This window comes from Mchenga conophoros, linkage group LG9, assembly GCF_057382185.1.
Source record: "Mchenga conophoros isolate Kocher_MC1m ecotype Shallow Benthic linkage group LG9, M_conophoros_male_GT1.1, whole genome shotgun sequence".
NCBI classification, from domain to species: domain Eukaryota; kingdom Metazoa; phylum Chordata; class Actinopteri; order Cichliformes; family Cichlidae; genus Mchenga; species Mchenga conophoros.
The window spans coordinates 35,912,749-35,932,844 of record NC_140534.1 but is presented as its reverse complement, the minus strand read 5'-3'; the positions used below and the strand labels follow the sequence as shown (position 1 = coordinate 35,932,844).

The 20,096-nt window shown below is 41.4% G+C and overlaps 1 protein-coding gene across 2 annotated transcripts in view; it reads right to left on the bottom strand.

Annotated features, from left to right (window-relative positions):
• LOC146567812 (uncharacterized) overlaps positions 1 to 20,096 on the bottom strand; it is a 55,019-nt gene that overhangs the window by 26,353 nt on the left and 8,570 nt on the right. For both annotated transcript variants that reach the window (XM_085285655.1, XM_085285656.1), the window contains 3 exons: positions 8,593 to 8,874; positions 4,293 to 6,099; positions 4,040 to 4,213 (listed from right to left, as the gene is read on the bottom strand). In XM_085285655.1, coding sequence (XP_085141781.1) covers positions 4,040 to 4,213; positions 4,293 to 6,099; positions 8,593 to 8,866 — 2,255 coding nt within the window. In that variant the 5' untranslated portion in view covers positions 8,867 to 8,874. The remainder of the gene's footprint in view (positions 1 to 4,039; positions 4,214 to 4,292; positions 6,100 to 8,592; positions 8,875 to 20,096) is intronic.

Genomic DNA, 20,096 nt, shown 5'->3' with positions numbered 1-20,096 from the left:
TGGGATGGTCAGTTTGGTAAAGTAAATCCGTTGGGCATCTTTCTTTGCCTTTAGACAACAATTCTGATGCAACAGAGCCAAACGGGACAGGCAGAAAAAAAAAAAAAAGTTTAAATTTGTTCAGTATTGAACAGCAGAAATGAGGTTTTCTTTTTGGAAGAATGTAAAAGGGGAAAAAAAAAGCGGCCGACAGCGCTGTAAGCAACAGTAGACTTGTGCGTAACAAGCAAGCGAATAATGAAGAAAGGGAAACTGTTCGAGAGAGAGAGAGAGAGCTGTGCATCGCGATGGAAGCAAAACAGTAAAAGAGTGAATCCATGACGATGTTTATGTGAAGCGTAGTTTGGATCTTCTTTTGCTGCTGGTTCGGTCAATATTGTTGGAGAGACATCAAACTAACAGCTTTAGAATCGGCTCATAAAGGGCGTGAACACAAAGCGCCGACAGATCAGAATCAGCGAGCTGTCGGCTTTCAGCCCCGACTGTGAGAAAGGCGACATCTAACTGATCCTGATCCGCGGGTCACGCTGTGTGTTTGTACCTGCTCTCATTTACTGTCTTAGCTGTTTGGTGGTTGTTGAAATTTTGTGAGATGTCACCACAGATTCTGGCATTTCGGGCAAAATAAATTTATATTAAAAAATCGATTCGGGATTTTAATGAATCGATTTTACGTTATCCAAGCCAGAATCGATTTTAATTGATGAATCGATTATAAAAACCCACCCCTATTATATAGCGCTTTTCAAGGCAACACACGGTGGTGTTTTTTCTGTAGCCAATTTAATGAAAAACCTATAGATATCTTCTTAGTATATTTTCATAGTATAATCTTCACGTGCTTCATCCGAAGCACACTTTCTGTGTACTCACTCCCTAATTTATAGCAAAAGTATTCACTCACTGTGTCTTTACTGTTTTGCTAGATTAGCTTAGCTTGTAGCTCGCTAGCACCATGGCCTCTTCACCTGACCCTCCTTCACCTGTCCCTCCTGCACTTTCCTGCTCATTGTGTTTAGTTACTCCTCGGCCTCCTTTAGCAGTAATGATACCTGTAACAAATGTAGCATATTTGCAGATCTGAAGGCCAGGGTCGCACCCTTGATTCACCCATAGCTAGCCAGGCCGCTGTAGCTGGTGCAGCCAAAGGTAGTGTCGCCCCCCCCTGGCAGACCCCAAGGAGCTGGGGAGAGAGGACGGCTGGAGCTGTGTCCCAATTCAGGGACAGCACGCTTTGGAGTGCGCATTTGTAGAACGATTACATCACAATACAACAGCAGTACAATACAAAGTAGAATTAAACAGTACTGCAGTAAAGGTGTTGTACTTATAGAAATTGTAAACCATAAACAAACAAACATTATTCAGAACCTACAATATACCAATGCTAGGGGGAGAAGTACAACTGATTAAGCCAAAGAGTAAAGCAATTGAAGAATCTTCCTTTTTTCACATACAACCATAGTTTTTATAGCTTTTGGGTTAGTAGAGTTCTTAATTGAACTAAGATATTGCAAAAGCTCATAGGAGAATACATCAAAAGAGGGATGTCTTCCTAAACATTTGGATTTGTGAATATGAATTTTAGCCATTAAGATTAACAAGTCAATCATATATCTGTTATCAATGTTGAATTGTATTTGGTTTTGGTGGAGACCAAATAATACATATTTCCAAAACAGTGCAAATCCTTTAAATACATTTTCTGAGACAAATACTAGATTCCTTGCGAGTCTTACAAAAGCTACAGTTTGCATCAATGTCTAATTTGAATTTGCTTTGAAGATAATCTTTAGTTGAGTAAATTCTTTGTATTAATTTATAAAAAATGTCTTTAACTTTGTTAGTAATTAAATACTGATTAGGTAATCTCCAAACTTCATTCCACATAATATCATCAGACCACCAGTTCCAGAAAAAAAATTACATATGGTAGCATGGTTATACTATTCTGAAATAAAGATCTGATAGATTTATTTTTGTTTTTAGAATGTGTTTAGAAAAGCATATCTTAACAACAATAGTTTGCATTGGAGATGCCAACGGCCTGTGGAATGAAGTGATATTAAGTTGATTCTTAAAAAGGATACAAACCCCTGATGGTATTGAGCCAAATACTTTAGTATATTCATCACGATTTATAGTTAAATTGAAAAGTAGACAAAGTTATTCATAGGAGAAAAGCGTACCATTTGAATCGAATAATTGATTGACTAAAACAATGTTATTCCGAAACCAACTACCTAAGAAGAGAGATTAAGTAGGATATCATTGTTATTCCAATATAATAACTGTGTGGACTAAATGCTTGTAAATAAGAGTCCATGCTAAAAAAGCTTTGTGATGAAAAGCAGAGATTTTTATAGGGATTTTATCAATATCAAACTTACAAGTAAGTAGCTATAGTATTCCAAATGGAAGTAGGATTATTCATTAGATTTTTTAACCAATTTATTTTGAATGTGTTATTTAGAGTTTTAAAATCTAACACATTAAGTCCTCCATTGACATATGTGTTTATAAGAACTGTTTTTTTAATGTAGCGTGTCCTATTTTTCCAAATAAAATTGAAAAGTAACTTATCAACCTCTTTCATGAGTTTATTATCGAGGTGCAATGCCAATGCTGCCTATGTACGACGAGAGCTGCCTTCTGCTTTAGTTGTCCCGAAGTGTACTCCAAATGCGCTCAACAAATGTGCCCTTTATTTCCCCAAATTAGAAGTGTGGCCCGGTGTAGACTTCGTGGCCCAACCTATCCTACAATTCATAGCGCGGCGGTGGGTGTGGATATTTTGTTTGGAAAAAAACGGTGGATGCCTGAAGCGGGGCGGCCGAAGAGTAAACTTTCAAAAGTAAGTACTGAATATTATGTCACTTATTTATGCGCGAATGTTTAATAACGAAGAACATTAAAACATTATTGTTGGTCACATGTCGGCAAAGTCATGTGACGTTAGTGATGTTTGTACTAACTTGGTTTTAAAGCCTTTAAATATACGCCTTCAATAGTCGACCTTAATCTTACAGAGAATCTGATGATTTTGTGGATAATTAAAGTCAGTCATATATCCACAAACACAACAAGCTGAAAGTCAGTGATGCTGCTCGGTTTGCAGTCCTGAATATCACGGCACAAGCAGGATTCACTGCACTGTTAATGTTAGCTGTGTTATATTGCTGCCTCTGTTCGGTGGTGTCGAGCCAAACGCACTTTAACGTGTGTTTGAACGAGCTGACGGTTCACTCGTTAAGCTGAAAGAAAGATGCTTTAATCACAGCAGTCACACTGTAATGTAAGTCACATAATTTGTGTGGCATCTTATTGAATGCAGAACAACTGATTGTTCTGTAAAAAGTTTGAAATGGTTATAAAAAAAAAAGGTAAATGGCTGCAAATAACTTGTGCGTATGATTTTAAAATTGACAATTTATATTTGCATTTAAAGTTATGAAATATGATTCATTAAAAAAAAGTGCCCCTCCGACAGTCAAAATTCGTACTTGTAACTTGCAGGTTTTCTTGGCTAAGTCCACACACAAATCGTTTTTATGCACACACAAATTCTTATTACACATACAAATCCTGATTTACAAGTACAAAATATTTATGACCACATTTTGAGCCCATATAACCCCCCCCCCCCCACACACACACACACACACACACACACACAACCAATTAAGAAGGAGAGTAAACAATGTGAGCAGAAATTAAACGGTAGAAATAAGTATTACATAAACAAAAATATATAATAAATAAAAGCCAGGTCAAAAAAGTAAGTTTGGCTTCAAAAGCATGAGAACACACTCTGCTGTCTTCAGGAAAATCAGAACAGAAAGTCATCTACATGTGGGTTTAGTTCTGACTTTAGGGACAAGTAAAAAAAATAAAATAAAAACATCTGTCCAGACAACCTGACAGTCAAATATATAAACTCAGGAACTTAAAAGGATAATTGTGCTGACTTTGAACGTCCGCATCAAGATAAACTTACAGATTTAAGAGTCAAAAAGTGTCAAAAAGTCTGTATCCTTACCTGAGAGTTTCAAGTTTACAGTCAGGACTCTTTAGTCCAACACACAGCAAATCCAATCCTGAATCCTGCAGGTAGTTCCAGCTCAGGTCCAGCTCTCTCAGATGATTGGATGGGGAGCTGAGAATTTCAGACAAAGCTTCAAAGCTTCTTTTTGAGAGTTTACAATAACTCAGCCTGAGGAAGAATAACAATGGAGACATATTATTTTCTTCATCTAGCATTATTAAACATATTTGTTCATAGATTCACTTACAGCACTTTCTTAGAGGCTTTGACCACTGGCAGCAGCTTCAAAAATGCCTTCTCTGAACCAGAGTATTTCTTCAGGTCAAACACAGCAAGATCTGATGACAGTAAGACGAAGACCAGAGCCGACCACTGAGCAGGAGACAGTTCATCTGTGGAGAGACGTCCTGAACTCAGGGACTGTTGGATCTCCTCCACTAGAGAACGATCATCCAGTTCATTCAGACAGTGGAACAGATTGATGCTTTTCTCTGCAGACAGATCGTCACCGAGCTTCTTCTTGATGTACCGAACTGTTTCCTGATTGGTCTGTGAGCTACTTCCTGTCTGTGTCAGCATGCGTAGGAGAGTCTGATTGGTCTGCAGTGAAAGACCCAGGAGGAAGCGGAGGAACAAGTCCAGGTGTCCATTTGGACTCTGTAAGGCTTTGTCCACAGCACTCTGGTAGAAATACGCCTCTGCAGAATTGTTTCTGAAAAAATCAAAAATCCATTTAAAGGTTCTCAGAAAAATATTAAATATTAAAAAAGTTTTGTCTTCCAGCAGATTGACTCCAGAGTTGATGAAGGTCAGATGGACATGAAGAGCAGCAAAGAACTCCTGAATGCTCAGATGGACAAAGCAGTAGACTGTTTCTGAAAACATGTCATACTCATCAGCTTTAAAGATCTGTGTGAACACTCCTGAGTACACTGAGGCTGCTCTCATATCGATGCCACACTCTGTCAGGTCTGATTCATAGAAGATCAGGTTTCCTTTCTGCAGCTGATCAAAGGCCAGTTTTCCCAGAGACTCAGTGATCTTCCTGCATGAATCTGTCTCAGCTTCTCCATCATATTTGATGTCCTTCGTTTTTAGGTGAAATAGCACAAGGCGTAGGTAGAGCTCTGTGAGAGTCTTAGGCAGATCTTCGCTCTCTTTGTTCTTCATGACAAACTCCAGAACTGTAGCAGTGATCCAGCAGAAGACTGGGATGTGGCACATGATGTGGAGGCTTCGTGATGTCTTGATGTGGGAGATGATCCTGCTGGCCTGCTCCTCATCTCTGAATCTCTTCCTGAAGTACTCCTCCTTCTGTGGGTCAGTGAACCCTCTGACCTCTGTCACCAAGCCAACATATTTATGGGGGATCTGATTGGCTGCTGCAGGTCGTGTGGTAATCCAGAGGCGAGCAGAGGGAAGCAGTTCCCCCCTGATGAGGTTTATCAGCAGCACATCCACTGAGGTGGACTTTCTAGGATCAGTTAGGATTGTAGTTTTGTGGAAGTCCAGAGGAAGTCGACACTCATCCAGACCATCAAAGATGAACACAACCTGGAAGTCTTCAAAGCTGCAGATTCCTGCTTCTTTGGTTTCAGTAAAGAAGTGATGAACAAGTCCCACCAAGCTGAACTTTTCCTCTTTCAGCAGATTCAGCTTTCTGAAAGTGAATGGAAATATGAACTGGATGTCCTGGTTGGCTTTGCCTTCAGCCCAGTCCAGAGTGAACTTCTGTGTTAGGACTGTTTTCCCAATGCCAGCCACTCCCATTGTCAGCACTGTTCTGATTGGTTTATCTCTTCCAGGTGGGAGTTTAAAGATGTCTTCTTGTCTGATTGTAGTTTCTGGTCTGTCTGGTTTCCTGGATGCTGTTTCAATCTGTCTGACCTCATGTTCATCATTGACCTCTGCAGTCCCTCCCTCTGTGATGTAGAGCTCTGTGTAGATCTGACTCAGGAGGGTCGGGTTTTCTGTTGTAGAAATCCCCTCGAGCACACACTGGAACTTCTGCTTCAGGTCTGACTTGAGCTTGAGCTGACACTCAGGGAGAATCTCTGCATGAAGATACAGCAAATGACACAAATGAGAAAACTGCATTCTGGTTACTGTGGTTATGTGTTCAGTTCACTGGACTCTTGGTGTCATGATCCGGGTGAGTCTGAGTAACTTTCCACAGCATCAGCTCTCCTCCCCTGGGTGGAGCCCTCCTCACTGCTCCTCACCTGTTGCCAATTACTCCTGCAGTATTTATGAGCAGCACTCACAATGAACCTTCTCCAGATTGTCTGCTTAGCACAGTCAGTTCTCTGCCTCACATTTTGTCTTGTGCTCCTCAGCTTGTTTCACGTAACCCTCTTTTCCTGTTCCCTAGTCGGCACCTGGATATATCTTCCAACTCTCGCCATAAGTCACGCCTCAGGATTCTGGCCTGCCGCTGCTGGTAAAACTCACTCTTGCAAACTGCCCTCCTCACCTGCCTGCCTCCCTGTGCACCCACATCTCACTCTGTACCCAGATTTGATTCATCTCCTCCTCCAGCTGATCTCCACCTGCAGCCACGTAAGACCTCTTAGTTTTTAAATCTTGGACTCATTCACTACACTGTGGACCACTCTGATTATTATCTCCTTTGTTCCAGTGATCCTGGATAGTTTCTACCCGCCCGTTTCTGCCCCTGTTGTTCCTTTGACCTGCCTCAGCTTATGTTCTGGCCTCAGCTCTGCACTTCTCATAATACCTCGCTTGCTGTTGAATTTAGCTGTGATTCAGCTTTCTCTGTCAAGAAATCTAGTAAAATACATTTCTGCTAAAAGTCACTCAGCCTCTAGTTTTTGGTTCTGCGCTTGAGTCCTTTTCATGAGCTATTGAGCCCTGACACTTGGGTTATAACTGAGGGCAGGTTTTATAGAGACACATTCGATTTAATTATGTTTATTTATACAGCACCAAATCAATACTAGCAACATTTCACATATTACATAAACAACACTATGGAGCCAGTAATGAATAAATATGTAGAATAAATGAAAGAATTTCAATTATGAAAGTTTTTTTTTTAATTCCTCCAAATAACAACAACAGTCACCCCAATGTGCTTTATATTGTAAGGTAAAGAACCTACAGTAACACAACAGACAAAACCACAACTATCTTTTTGGGTCCTGAAAACTGAAGGCTCTGCCTCCCATTCTACTTTTAAATACTCTAGGAACAACAAGTAGGCCTGCAGAGCGAGAGCGAAGTGCTCTAATAGGGTGATATGGTACTACAAGGTCATTAAGATAAGATGGGGCCTGATTATTTAAGACCTTGTATGTGAGGAGCAGGATTTTGAATTCTGGATTTAACAGGAAGCCAAAACAGGAGAAATATGCTCTCTCTTTCTAGTCCCTGTCAGGACTCTTGCTGCAGCATTTTGGATCAGCTGAAGGCTTTTCAGGGAGTTTTTTGGACATCCTGATAATAATGAATTACAGTCGTCCAGCCTGGAAGTAATAAATGCATGAACTAGTTTTTCAGTGTCACTCTGAGACAGGATATTTCTAACTTTAGAGATGTTGCGCAAATGGAAGAAAGCAGTCTTACATATTTGTTTAATATGTGCGTTGAAGGACATGTCCTGGTCAAAAATGACTCCAAGGTTCCTCACAGTGTTACTGGAGGCCAAGGTAATGCCATCCAGAGTAAGAATCTGGTTAGATACCATATTTCTAAGCTTTTCAGGGCCGAGTACAATAACCTCAGTTTGATCTGAATTAAGAAGCAGAAAGTTAGCGGCCATCCAGGTCTTTATGTCTTTAAGACATTCCTGCAGTTTAACTCATTGGTGTGTGTTATCTGGCTTCATGGACAGATAGAGCTGGGTGTCATCTGCATAGCAGTGTAAATGTATGCTATGTCTTCTAATGATGCTGCCTAAGGGAAGCATGGTAACGGGAGCGTTGCCAGCAGAAGGCTGAAGTGGAATCTCCCAGAAAGCTGCAGAAGAAAAAAACGTGAGCTGAGATTTCAGTCAAATAAGGAGAACTGTGGCTTTCCTCCAACTTTTGACCAATCACCTTATTGTCCGGTTTATCAACCATAATAAAAAGCATTTACTGTCTGGGCATTTTTTTTGTTTGGGTCTCCAAACAGCAGGAAAAAAATGGCAGCCATTTTTTTTAACTGTACCTTCAACAGGTAAATAGATTTAAGAAAAAGCACTTTGATCATATTTGTGACGTGTCCCAAACTGTTGTTGCCTCATTTATGTTGATAAAACAGCTCTAAAACCAATCGGACAACATAAATCTTTAAAATGGGCAGAAAACCTGCTGCTGGTCCCATTTTAATCAAACCAACCCAAAGAGCAGATATTCATGTACACAGGAGGTTATTTGTGCAGATGCATAAAACACAAACTGTTGGCTTTCTGCAGTCTCTCACTCCTGAAAGTGTTGGCAAGTGTTTTGGATTTATTATTTATATGGATGGTAATGGCACCTGTGTAATGTTAACTAATGTTTTTATTGTTTATGTGTTTTTTGTTTAGTCATTCCCTGACTTACCTTTGGGTTCTGGGATGGTTTTATTTAAATTCTCCAACAGATCATTCTTGTTTATCTTCCCCAAAAGCTTCTTAGTGACTTCAAAAGTGTTAGAGTAGGTCTCAAACATCAGATCCACTACTTTTGTCCTCTCTGCATTCTCCAGTTTACTCCCTGGGATTGCTGGTAAACCTTTTACAGACCCTTTGTTCTTCAGATGCCACTTGAATTTTTCAAAGTCTTCACGTTCCAAATCCTCCAAAGTCCCCAGAAGGATTTCTTTAGGTGTCGTCATCTTTTACCCTGTAAGGACCCGATAAACACAAAGACTGTAAGAACAGCTGGAGAGGTAATTGTCTGATTTTAACAATTTAACATGATTCTAACAGCAGTTCATCACTACCACCAATAAATTTCTAAGGCTCAGATGCAACAAAATTGCACATAAAGAAGTATCCAAGTAACACTTTGCTACAATATAAAACAAACTATATAAACAAAGAAAATATATAAACTAAATATATACACTACCCGTCAAACCTTTTAGAACAGCCCAATTTTTCCAGAGTTTTTGTCACGGTTTGCGAGCCGTGTGTAAATTATTAAAGGACCCTTTATGCAGGCAGCTCAGATGCAAGTGAGTTTATTCATCACACGGTGATACAAACAGAAATGGTGAGGGTGAGCATGGAAACTAAGCAAAAACCTAAACTGGGAAAACTAACAGTATACGAATATGAAGAAGTACACGAAGGGAAGACGAAAACACGGAACACAAGGGGTGGGAGCAAAACACCACAACACATCACTATATAGACAGTTACACAGAGGGAGACACAGAGGGCAACAACACAGGGCGGAACAAATGGACAGAGAAGACTAAACACAGAACAGAGTCCACAGAGAAACAAGGGGGCAGGGAATCAAAACCTAGGAAGCATAGAATAACTCACAAACAAAACGGAAATAATACAAAAATCACAAAGAAATGAAAACACTAGATCGGGAGACCCAGGACCCTGACAGATAAGCAGACGAACCAGCAACTAACAGAGGCAAACACAAGGCTTAAATACACAGAGGGATAATGAGGGAATGAGACACAGAAGGAGGACACAGCTGGGAGTGACTGACAAGACGAGACAGAGGAAACGCAAACTAAACACACTGACATCATGAAATCAAAGATTAACAATACAAAACAGAAAACACTGAGTCACAGACCCAGGATCGTGACAGTTTTATTGAACATATCCTTTTTATTTCTCATTGCACTCTGAAATGAAAGCATAGTACAAATAAGCAGTTGGAGTTAAAAATAAATCATGAAACACATTTATAGACCAGAGGCGGATCTAGAGAAATTTCCTTAGGGCGGGGCGGGGGGGCAAATCAAAGCCTTTTTTTTTTCAAACACATACGCAGGTGGTTACGCATGGTTAAAATGATTCAAATGCAGTAAGTATACACATTTTTCATATAAATATAGTCTATAACTTAATTATTGTCTGTAGCCCACATAATTACACTCTTTAGTTACATAAAACATGTGAGTTTTGATGTTATGTACTGTATAGCCTGTATAATAAATAAATAAATATGTAGCCCAATGAGTATAAAATCCAGAAAGCTACACAGCACGGGGCGCTTCATTTACAAACACAAGTCTAACTTAAGTTTCACTGTTTTTTGTTAGAAAACAGTCACATTGTTACAGCTTAAATTACACAAAATGTCAGAAATCTGCACTGTCATGCACAAACATGTAAACCTCATTTTTCATGATTTGTTGGATTAACCGACTGAGGTCTGAAATACAACTGGACATTTTTGATTCCTTTTGAGTTTACGTTTTGTGGGATTATAATATTATTTTATGCCATGTTAGACCCCTAATTAAAGATTGTGAATTATTATGTAGTCTTAGTTTGCATTATTCTCCTGAATTAGAAGAAGCTGATAACTATTGCATTAGTTAAACTGATTTGCATTACATTAGACTGCTGATTTATTGTGGATGAATGATATTGTTTTATGATGTTATAAGAAATACTGTTTGCAGAAAGTCATCGCCTTATTTGTCTGATTAGAAGAGAACAGAACATGCTGGAGTTTTCTGCCCCATCTCAGCAGGAGCAGATAAACAGGGAGCCATGGTCGTAGCTTAGGCGCTGTGTGAGAGAAAGCATGTGAATGTTTAGGCTTTTATGATAAGGTAGGGGCCACTAGAGGCTATAAGAGTTTGAGCAATGCTCCACCATTTTGAGATCTGAGGCTGTCTGCGTACGGCACCCACGCGTGTGATTATTAAAATCATCGTTTGACTTAACCCTGCCGCACCAGTGTTGTTATTTTGGTTTTTCCTCTTGTATCCATCCCCAATATTTGAATCCGTAACAGTTTGTATTTCACCCTCAGATTGTTTCATTTTATTTTTTTCCCCGTTGCCTTGTTTGGTATCTTTTCAGCTCAACTGAATTTAGTTGTTTTTTCACTGACATACTGCATTAGTATTACTGATCTGAAATCACACAAAGAACCTAAAATCCTAGTAGAATTTTTTACTGTAAAACCCCCCTACAGACATGTTGAGTAAATATAAATTGTACATTTTGTAAACATATACAACCATTTATCTAAAAATGCAGCCAATACACCTGCCGTTTTTTTTTTCATTTTGTATAAGGATTTAAAAACCTTACTAAAACTAAAATGAGAGAACAATCAGGTGTTGCAATAAGATGCCCCACAAATGATGTGTGCCAGTAAAAAACAAGTTTGTCCACCAAAAGACAGAAGAGCACAGGGACAAACCTGCAGGCCCGACAACAGCAGGTGTATCACTCCGCTGGTTTTCTACTTAGTGACAGTGTTTACGTTGCAATGGTACAGTCATTAGTGCCCTCACTGACACACTAAGCAAAACGACTACACAAAAGAACAGCTACACAAGACAAGACAACACACTAAGTAAACACTCCACACTAAACGTCACAAATCTCCCACATCTAAAAACTCTCTCTCTCTCTCACTCACTCGCTCGCTCTGTCTTGCTGCTGTTACCGTCACTCCCAAAACTTTTCCCTCTTCCTAAACAACAAAATCCCACATGTTGACTTTTTTTTTTAAATTGGTTGACATGGTGGATTTTTCCACCGATAGGAAAGAGGTGGCTTTTTTCTTTCTTTACTGTTTTCGCGGCGTCCTTAGAAAACGCTTTAAACCCACACACACAAAAACGTGACGACAGTATTTAGAAAAAAGCGTGGCTGATACAGTAGACTCTGGAATAACCTCCCTGTTCATATTCGTACTGCCGAGTCCATCCAGTCTTTTAAATCACGTCTTAAAACTTATTTTTTTACTTTGGCTTTTGATTCTGTCTAGTTGGCTGGTCTAGCTTGTTTTTTGTTACCTATTGTTTGTTGTCCTCTTTTATTGTTTGTTTTAACTGTCTCATGCTTTACTGACTGTGAAGCACTATGGTCAACACTGTTATTTTAATATGTGCTATATAAATAAATTGTGACTTGATTTGATTTGATTTTGATTTGATCTCTCTGTCTGTCGTGTACTTCCTGTTTTATTTTGTAGGTCTGTGCCTTATGTCTGTGCATTCAGCTCTGTGCTCTCCCTGTCTCGTCAGTGTAATCAAGCTGTGTCTCCCAACTGTTTCCTCTTTGCTCCGTTCACCTCTTGTATTTAGTGTCTGCGTCTTCCCCTACTCGTTGATGCATCGTACCCTCACGTTAACTGTGTGTTCCGTATGCTAGCCTGCCTGCCTGCTTCGTTTGTTTTGTATAGGGCTTTGGAGCGTGATGTCACGGGGGTGGGTGTGGAAAGGATTTTGGCCCGATCTGCTATTTTGGGGGTCTAAGTAAGGAGCGAAAGCATAGCCATGGTTCGTACTTGCTGTGTGGTCGGCTGCAATGTTCGATCTTACGACCGGCATGGGAATAAGTTTGGATTGTCTTTTTATGCTTTCCCAACCTGGAAGCAACATGAAGGAGCTCATGTATCGGATATTACCAAACGAAGGCGTCCAGCCTGGATAGCAGCCGTGAGACGAGCTGATATCAAGTTCTGTTACGTCTCCAGATATCAGCTGGTGTGCTCAAGACATTTTCATTCCCGTAAGTTGTAAATATGTTCACATCACACTTTATAGCTATATAATATCATCGTTGGTGGTCTCGGAAGTTATAGAAATTGCGATCAAACATCGAATGGAGTGACTTGATTGGTTGATGTAAAGATAATAAATGAAATCAGACAGGAAGGACACAAATTGGCGTTAATAATTTGCCCGATTATCAATGTGTTAATTTGCATCTACTTTACAATTACGGGCATATAATATAATAACGATATTTTAGCAGTTCAATGATAAATGTATAACATTAATTATGGTGGGGGGTGGAAAATGGCTATTTCACTCGGTGCACTCCAGCTGACTTACTTTGACGACGTACTCAGAGTTTGGCGGTTGAAATAGCCAAATCTTGCACCCAGCCATTTGTAAATTGGATGTGCGCCTCCAGTGACTTGTAATTACGAAACTGGTTCGCTGTGTAAGCGCTTACTCCACAAACAAGATACGTGAAGATATCGGGGTAGGACAGTGGCGGTAAGTCGTCTGGGTCTTTACTCCACTGCCGTATTTCATATGGATCCAGATTTGCGATGCACTCTATTTTTTTCAAGTACCGCTGCTTCGCCTCTGGACGCAATCGGTCTCTATACCGTCCGTTTTCTTTTGAGCTGTTTTTAAGCATGTTTCTTGTCGTCGTTGTTCCAACACAGTGTGTTTGTTTTGATTCGTAGACCCTGAAAATGGAGCTGCGCTCCCACAATGCATTGCGGCGTGACGTCAACTCCAAAGCCCTATTCTCAGTTTAGTTAAGTTTCTGTTCTGTTGCTATCCAGCAATAAAGCTGAGTGCTTTGAGTTTACGTCTGCCTCCGAGTCTTGCATTTTGGGTCCTTCCTCCCTGCCTGCCTGCACACAGCCAAGAGTTGGTTCCAACAACTTAGTGATTTTTACCAGCAGTCTTAGTTCAGGTGTTGTACAGCCTGTTTTAAACATGCTGTTGTACAGCCTAAAAAACCTGATCTGGATCCTCTGTCCGCTCAAACTTCAGGCCTATTTCAAAGCTTCCCTTCCTGTCGAAGATTTTGTAAAAGATTATATTTGTTCAGCTGCAATCTGTTGTAAAGGTTTCAGTCTGGTTTTAAAGCTCTTCACAGCACTGAAACTGCACTCGGAAAAGTTCTTAATGATCTTTTATCAGCCACTGATCAGGAGACTCAGCTGTGCTTTTGGATCTGACCGCTGCCTTTGACACTGTTGACCACAGCATCTTGATGTCACCATTGGAGCATGGCGGCATCAAGGGCGCTCTATTAGACTGGTTCAGCTCTTTTATTAAATCGCATTATTACATATGGGGCTCATATTTGACGGCAGTTTGACCTTTGAAAAACAGCTGAGCTCAGCTGTACAGCGGTCTTTCTTCAAACTGAGGCTTTTATCTAAGGTGAGATCATTTATATCTTTTAAAAACCTTGAACGGGCGATCCACGTTTTCATGACGTCCCAGCTGGATTATTGTAACTCCTTATATGTTGGAGTTAGTGGGACCTGCCTGGCAAGACTGCAGCTGGTCCAGAAAGCTGCAGCTCGTCTTCTGACATGAACTAAAAGACATGAACATATTTCCCCGGATTAGGGTTAGGTCGCCATGTGAACTCGAGTGTTTCACCCACATCTGTGGCTAAAAATAGACATGCAAGAGAAACTTATTATGAGCAGCATGTGAATAAAAATGTCTAGCCACATTAAGACTACACAACCTCCAGTTTGGCACAAAAAAACTGGTAACACAACGACAGTAATGATGATGGTGCTGGCACAGTTTAAGTGGACGAGTGAGATTATTTATATATTTTCTACATTTAATAATAAATGATCTTCTTAATAATTTTATAATAATTTCACCTCCTCACTTTGTACGACTCTGGATACTGTAGCTCCTGTGAAAACTAAGGTCTCTAATCAGAAGTACCTGACTCCGTGGTATAATTCTCAAACACGTAGCCTAACGCAGATGACTCGTAATCTGGAGAGGAAATGGCGTGTCACAAATGTAGAGGATCATCATTTAGCCTGGAGAAATAGTTTGCTGCTTTATAAGAAAGCCCTCCACAAAGCCAGAACATCTTACTATTCATCACTGATTGAAGAAAATAAGAACAACCCCAGGTTTCTCTTCAGCTCTGTAGCCAGGCTGACAAACAGTCAGAGCTCTGTTGAGCCAACCATCCCTTTAACATTAACTAGTAATGACTTCATGAACTTCTTCACAAATAACATTGTAACCATTTGTTACGCCCCCTCGAGGGCAGGAGGAGGTAACACAACAACTCCAGAAACTCAGTACAAGTGTGATACGCTGAGACAAGTTTAATGGCAGCTTTCTCACAAAAACAATGACACAAATTCATACAAAATAAAATGTGGGTGAGAAAGGGACAGTTAGGTTGTTCCAAAAAAGACAAAACCAAAACTTAGCTGGGCTCTTACCCTAGAAAAATAAGGAGGGGAAAAAAAAGTCCTAAGTCTCAATTCAAAAAAGGCTCAAAAATTACATGGGTGGCACCAACCTACTTACCTAATGTTTCTAGCAGAAAAGATTCTACGTGAGTAAGTATATGGGGTCCCCAGACTCACCCTCTTTACTCCCACCACAACCTTCAAACAAAAGAAATGCACCAGAGGAGCTCCACACATGTGCCAAACAATTCCAAGCAAAGAAGAGTGTAGGAGCCATTCTTGGGTTAATACCTTATGTGGTCACTAGAGGTCACCTTTTTCTGTTTTGATTATGTAATGTAAAGGTATTTAAGGTAGACGCACGTAATCGGCGTCAGGTGTGTCATTAAGAAGGCAAACAGTTTGTGATCGTTGCGCTGTTATGCTAAGTCGATACGGAATAAAGACCAAAAAGGACAAGATACATACTGCTGGATTTATTGGACTGTGAACTTAATTGATGCATACCAGTGACATCGCGTCACCCCCGTTAATGACCACCTCAGTGGTTTCAAGCGTAGGCTTAGCCTCTACAAAGAGAGAGACACACCCAGCCACGGGCATACATGCCAACCTCCCGATTTTTACAGGAGAACCCCGAATTTCAGTGCCCCTCCCAAAAATCTCCCAATTTTCCAGATCAGATTAAATAAAATTAGATTAGATTAAATAAAACTTTATTAATCCCCCAGGAGGGTTCCTCCGGGGTTTTCACACACCTGAATAAACTCAACAAGAAAAGCGATTAAACAGAAGTGTGAGATGGTCAAGAATTTACGCCAGCGTCTGGTTATCTTTCAGATAGCAAGGAGCCGATGGCAGAGTTGTGGATATTTTGTTCGGGGGAAAAAACGGCGGATGCGTGAAGCGGAGCGGCCGAAGAGTAAACTTTTAAAAGTAAGTACTAAATATTGTGTCACTTATTTATGTGCGAATGTTTAATAATGAAGAACATTAAACATTCCTGTTGATCACATGTCGGCAAAGTTATGTGACATTAGTGACGTTTGTACTAACTTGGTTTTAAAGCCTTTACTTTAAAATATACACCGTTCAATAGTCGACCTTAATCTCACAGAGATGTGATGATTTTATTAATTAAAGTCAGCATTGAGCCACATTTAGTAATGCCAACAGATTAAACGAACAATATTTGTCTCTTATATATATACATCTGTATACACACTGTCACAGATACTCGTCTTTGAGTGAAGATTGAAGGTGATAGGAAACATAAATAACTGCAACTTGAATCTTTGACACAGAGTTCAAGCTCACTGCTGTAATATCTCATAATAACCTGACAATATATATAATATTGTCAGATTATATTTACATTACCACAGTGAGATGACTTGAGTCTCATGAACAACATCAGCTGATTGTTATTTACTAGCTAATCTTAAACGACTGTTCAGCACAGAAATGAAGCCCAACAATCATGTTTCACAGTCCTGTGGTCTCAGCCTCAGATACTCATCAAATCACACAGAGCTCATGTAGAAACAAACAAAATATGTTGGTCTTCATTTCTGTCACACAAAGCTGTGTGAAACGTTTCCAGCTGTTAGTATCAAGGTTGCTAGGCAACCGGGGCAGCGCGACGGAGGCTAGATCGCCCATTTCACAAGCCTCTCACTTCCGGCCTCAGCGGTCTTTGAGTATGTGGCCCTTGAGGACCGTTGAGGCTGCGTACTTTAAGGCTGCAGAACATTTTGAAAAGCCTGCAATGCAAGGAACCATTTTTACATTTAAACAGGATATCGAGAGCCCAGTTTACAGACGTAAGTAGGACCTGGACACTGGGATAGATTTTATTGTCACCCAACTGCAAGGGCCTGGGAAGGATCACGGTTATTGGTCAAGTGTTTCGTGCCCACAAAGTAGTATTTTGTGGCCACAATTGATTTATTTTTTGGACTTCGAGCTCGCTCACACTCTGACAGCAGGAAAACAAGAACATGTTACGTTCCCCCCGAAGGGGTCTAGGCATGTGAGAGAGGGGACCAGTAACAAATGAGTCCGGAATCAGAATGAAAAAGGAAAACAAACAGAGTTGTTCTGCATCAATAAAGCTTTATTACAAAATGGTACAGGTTAACATTAACTTAAGGGGCCGGCAACGCCGTCTTACCAATAACGCCAAAGAAACAAAGAAAACGCTTGCAGCCACGAAAGGCAGGAGGACTACCAAACAAACACAATAAAAAAGGAGGCACTTCCCACACTTCCTACCCTACTCCCCACCACGGGGAGACACTCTCAGGGCCCACAAGCCCGTCTGCTCACTGGTCAGAAAGAGGCTGTCTGTCCAAAATCTAGCACAGAACCGCGTAGAGCCACCGAGGAAAAAGCCACCCTGCTCACAGCTCATCCCCAGTTTAAATAGCCTCAGAGGATGATTGCTGACTGGAGTCAGGTGGCAAACGAGGCTAATCAGCAGCAGCTGTGTCCTGGGGAGAGAGGAGAGTGAGAGAGACAGAGAGGGGTAGGAGTGGCAAGAGGGGTGGAGGCGGGGAGAGTGGGCAAACACCCCACCCACACACTCCCACAGCCTCACAGAACGTAACATTCCCCCCCCCCCTTACATTGAAGCCCTATCAAAACAACAACAACAACAACAACAACAACAACAACAACAACACCCTATTGCGAGCTGCGTGAGAGTGCATCAGCCACTATATTGTCAGTACCTTTCTTGTGTATGATCATCAGATTGTAATCCTGGGCCAGGAGTGCCCAGCGCATCAGTCGCTGGTTGTGATTGTACATCCGGTTCAGAAAAACAAGGGGGTTGTGGTCTGTGAACACGGTCACCGGGGAAGCACTGGAGCCCACATACACTTCAAAGTGCTGCAGAGCTAGAAGCAGAGCTAAGGCTTCCTTCTCTATGGTAGAGTAGTTCAGTTGATGGGGTTTGAACTTTGCAGAGAAATAACAGACCGGATGGCACACACCTTCCTCATCATCCTGCAGCAGGACTGCCCCGGCTCCGGTGGCACTGGCATCGACCTCTAGCTTAAAGGGGCGAGAGAAGTTTGGAGCTGCCAATACAGGGGTGCTGCACAGAAGAGATTTTGCCGACTCAAAGGCATGCTGGCATTCAACTGACCATTCAAAAGGCACCTTTGGGCTACACAGTTTGGTTAGCGGGGTCACGACCACAGAAAAGTTCTTACAGAAACACCGGTAATATCCGGTCATCCCTAGGAACCGCCTTAGTTCCCGTCTGGTGGCTGGACTCGGGTAGTCCAGGATTGCAGCAACCTTCGCCTCCACTGGGCGGACCTGCCCAAACCCCACCTGCTTACCTAGGTAAGTGACGGTTGCCTTACCAAACTCACACTTAGCGAGATTGAGGGTCAACGAGGCCTCGGCTAGCCGCTGAAACACTGTCCTCAGAAGGGACATATGATCTGCCCATGTGTCTGTGTATAGCACCACGTCATCTAGATACACATTGCACTGGGGCACATCTCCCAACACCAACTGCATCAGTCATTGAAAAGTAGCTGGGGCATTTTTCATGCCAAAGGCCATTACTGTGTATTGCATGAAGTGGTCAGGGGTGACAAATGCAGAAATCTCTGAAGCTCTGGGAGTGAGAGGCACCTGCCAGTAGCCTTTAAGGAGATCGAGTTTGGTGATGAATTTGGCAGGGCCGATGCTGTCAATGCAGTCTTCCATACGAGGAAGCGGAAAAGAGTCAGAGACCGTTACAGCGTTTACCTTCCGATAATCTGTGCAGAAACGGGGTGTGCAATCAGACATAGGTGTTAGTAGACATGGGGAGCTCCAGGGGCTACAACTAGGTTGTGCCAAGCCGTTTTCTACTAAGTACTCAACTTCTTCTTTCATGACCTCACGTTTGGCGAAGGGGCAACGATATGCATGCTGCTTGATTGGGACTGCGTCTCCAACGTCAATGTCATGCTCACAAACGTGGGTACGCGAGGGTACGTCACTAAAAAGAGACAGGTAGGAGTGCAGCAAGTCAAGTACCTCTTTACACTGGGACGGAGGAAGGTGAGATAGGTTGGCCTCGGCCTTAGCTAAAAAAACAGAATTTGACAACCGCCCACATTGCTGTCCCTCAGAAAGGGTACCCAGATCATCATCACCCTTAACTTCAACACTTAGCAGGGCAACAGGGACTGAACCGGGGAAGGTTGAAGAAGCTTCTTGGATGAGAGATGAAACGTCTTCAAGCAAAGTTCTTTTAAACTCCATGATCCATAAATGCAGAAAGCATTCGTTTCAGCACGAATGCTGCTCTGTTGGCTGCACATCTGCTCACAGATCAACATCATCTGCAGAGGCCCAGCATTCACACACTGCTGTATTTCTACTGTCCACCTTTCTTCTTTGCACAGCACCGTTTGTTCATTCGTTTTTCTCTCTTTCGTCTTTCTGCATGTTTTCCTGAGTGACTTACTCTCAGCTCTGTGTCATTGGATGTTTTTAATGTTGGAATTTATTTATTGCTTTAATTCTTTTATTAATATTGTTGTTAATTGTTTGTTGTTGTTTGTGTTTTCTCCTCTCTAAAGATTGTTAGGCCCCTCTGCAGCCCCGAATCTCCTCAGTGAGTTCAGCTGGTGCCGATGGGCCACACCAGTCAGCTTTGGATAAAAGCATACCTGAGGCAGGCTTTCAGGAGGAGGCTCACTAGCCCTTGCCTTGGTAGTAACAGCTACTTTACCCAACTTGCTATGTATTTAAGATAAAACCTCTTCTCACTGAAATTCTGGTTTTCGTCTCCTTGTTTCTGTTGCGGCTTTTGAGCCACGTCGTAACAAGATGAAACTAAAGTGAAGCTCGTTGGTTTTCTGCGTCTCAGTTTCAGTTTACAGATCTGTTTTTAATGGTTTGTCAGAGCACTATAGTTCTAAACAGTGCTGTTTAAAATGATTATGAATATATATTTTTATTAT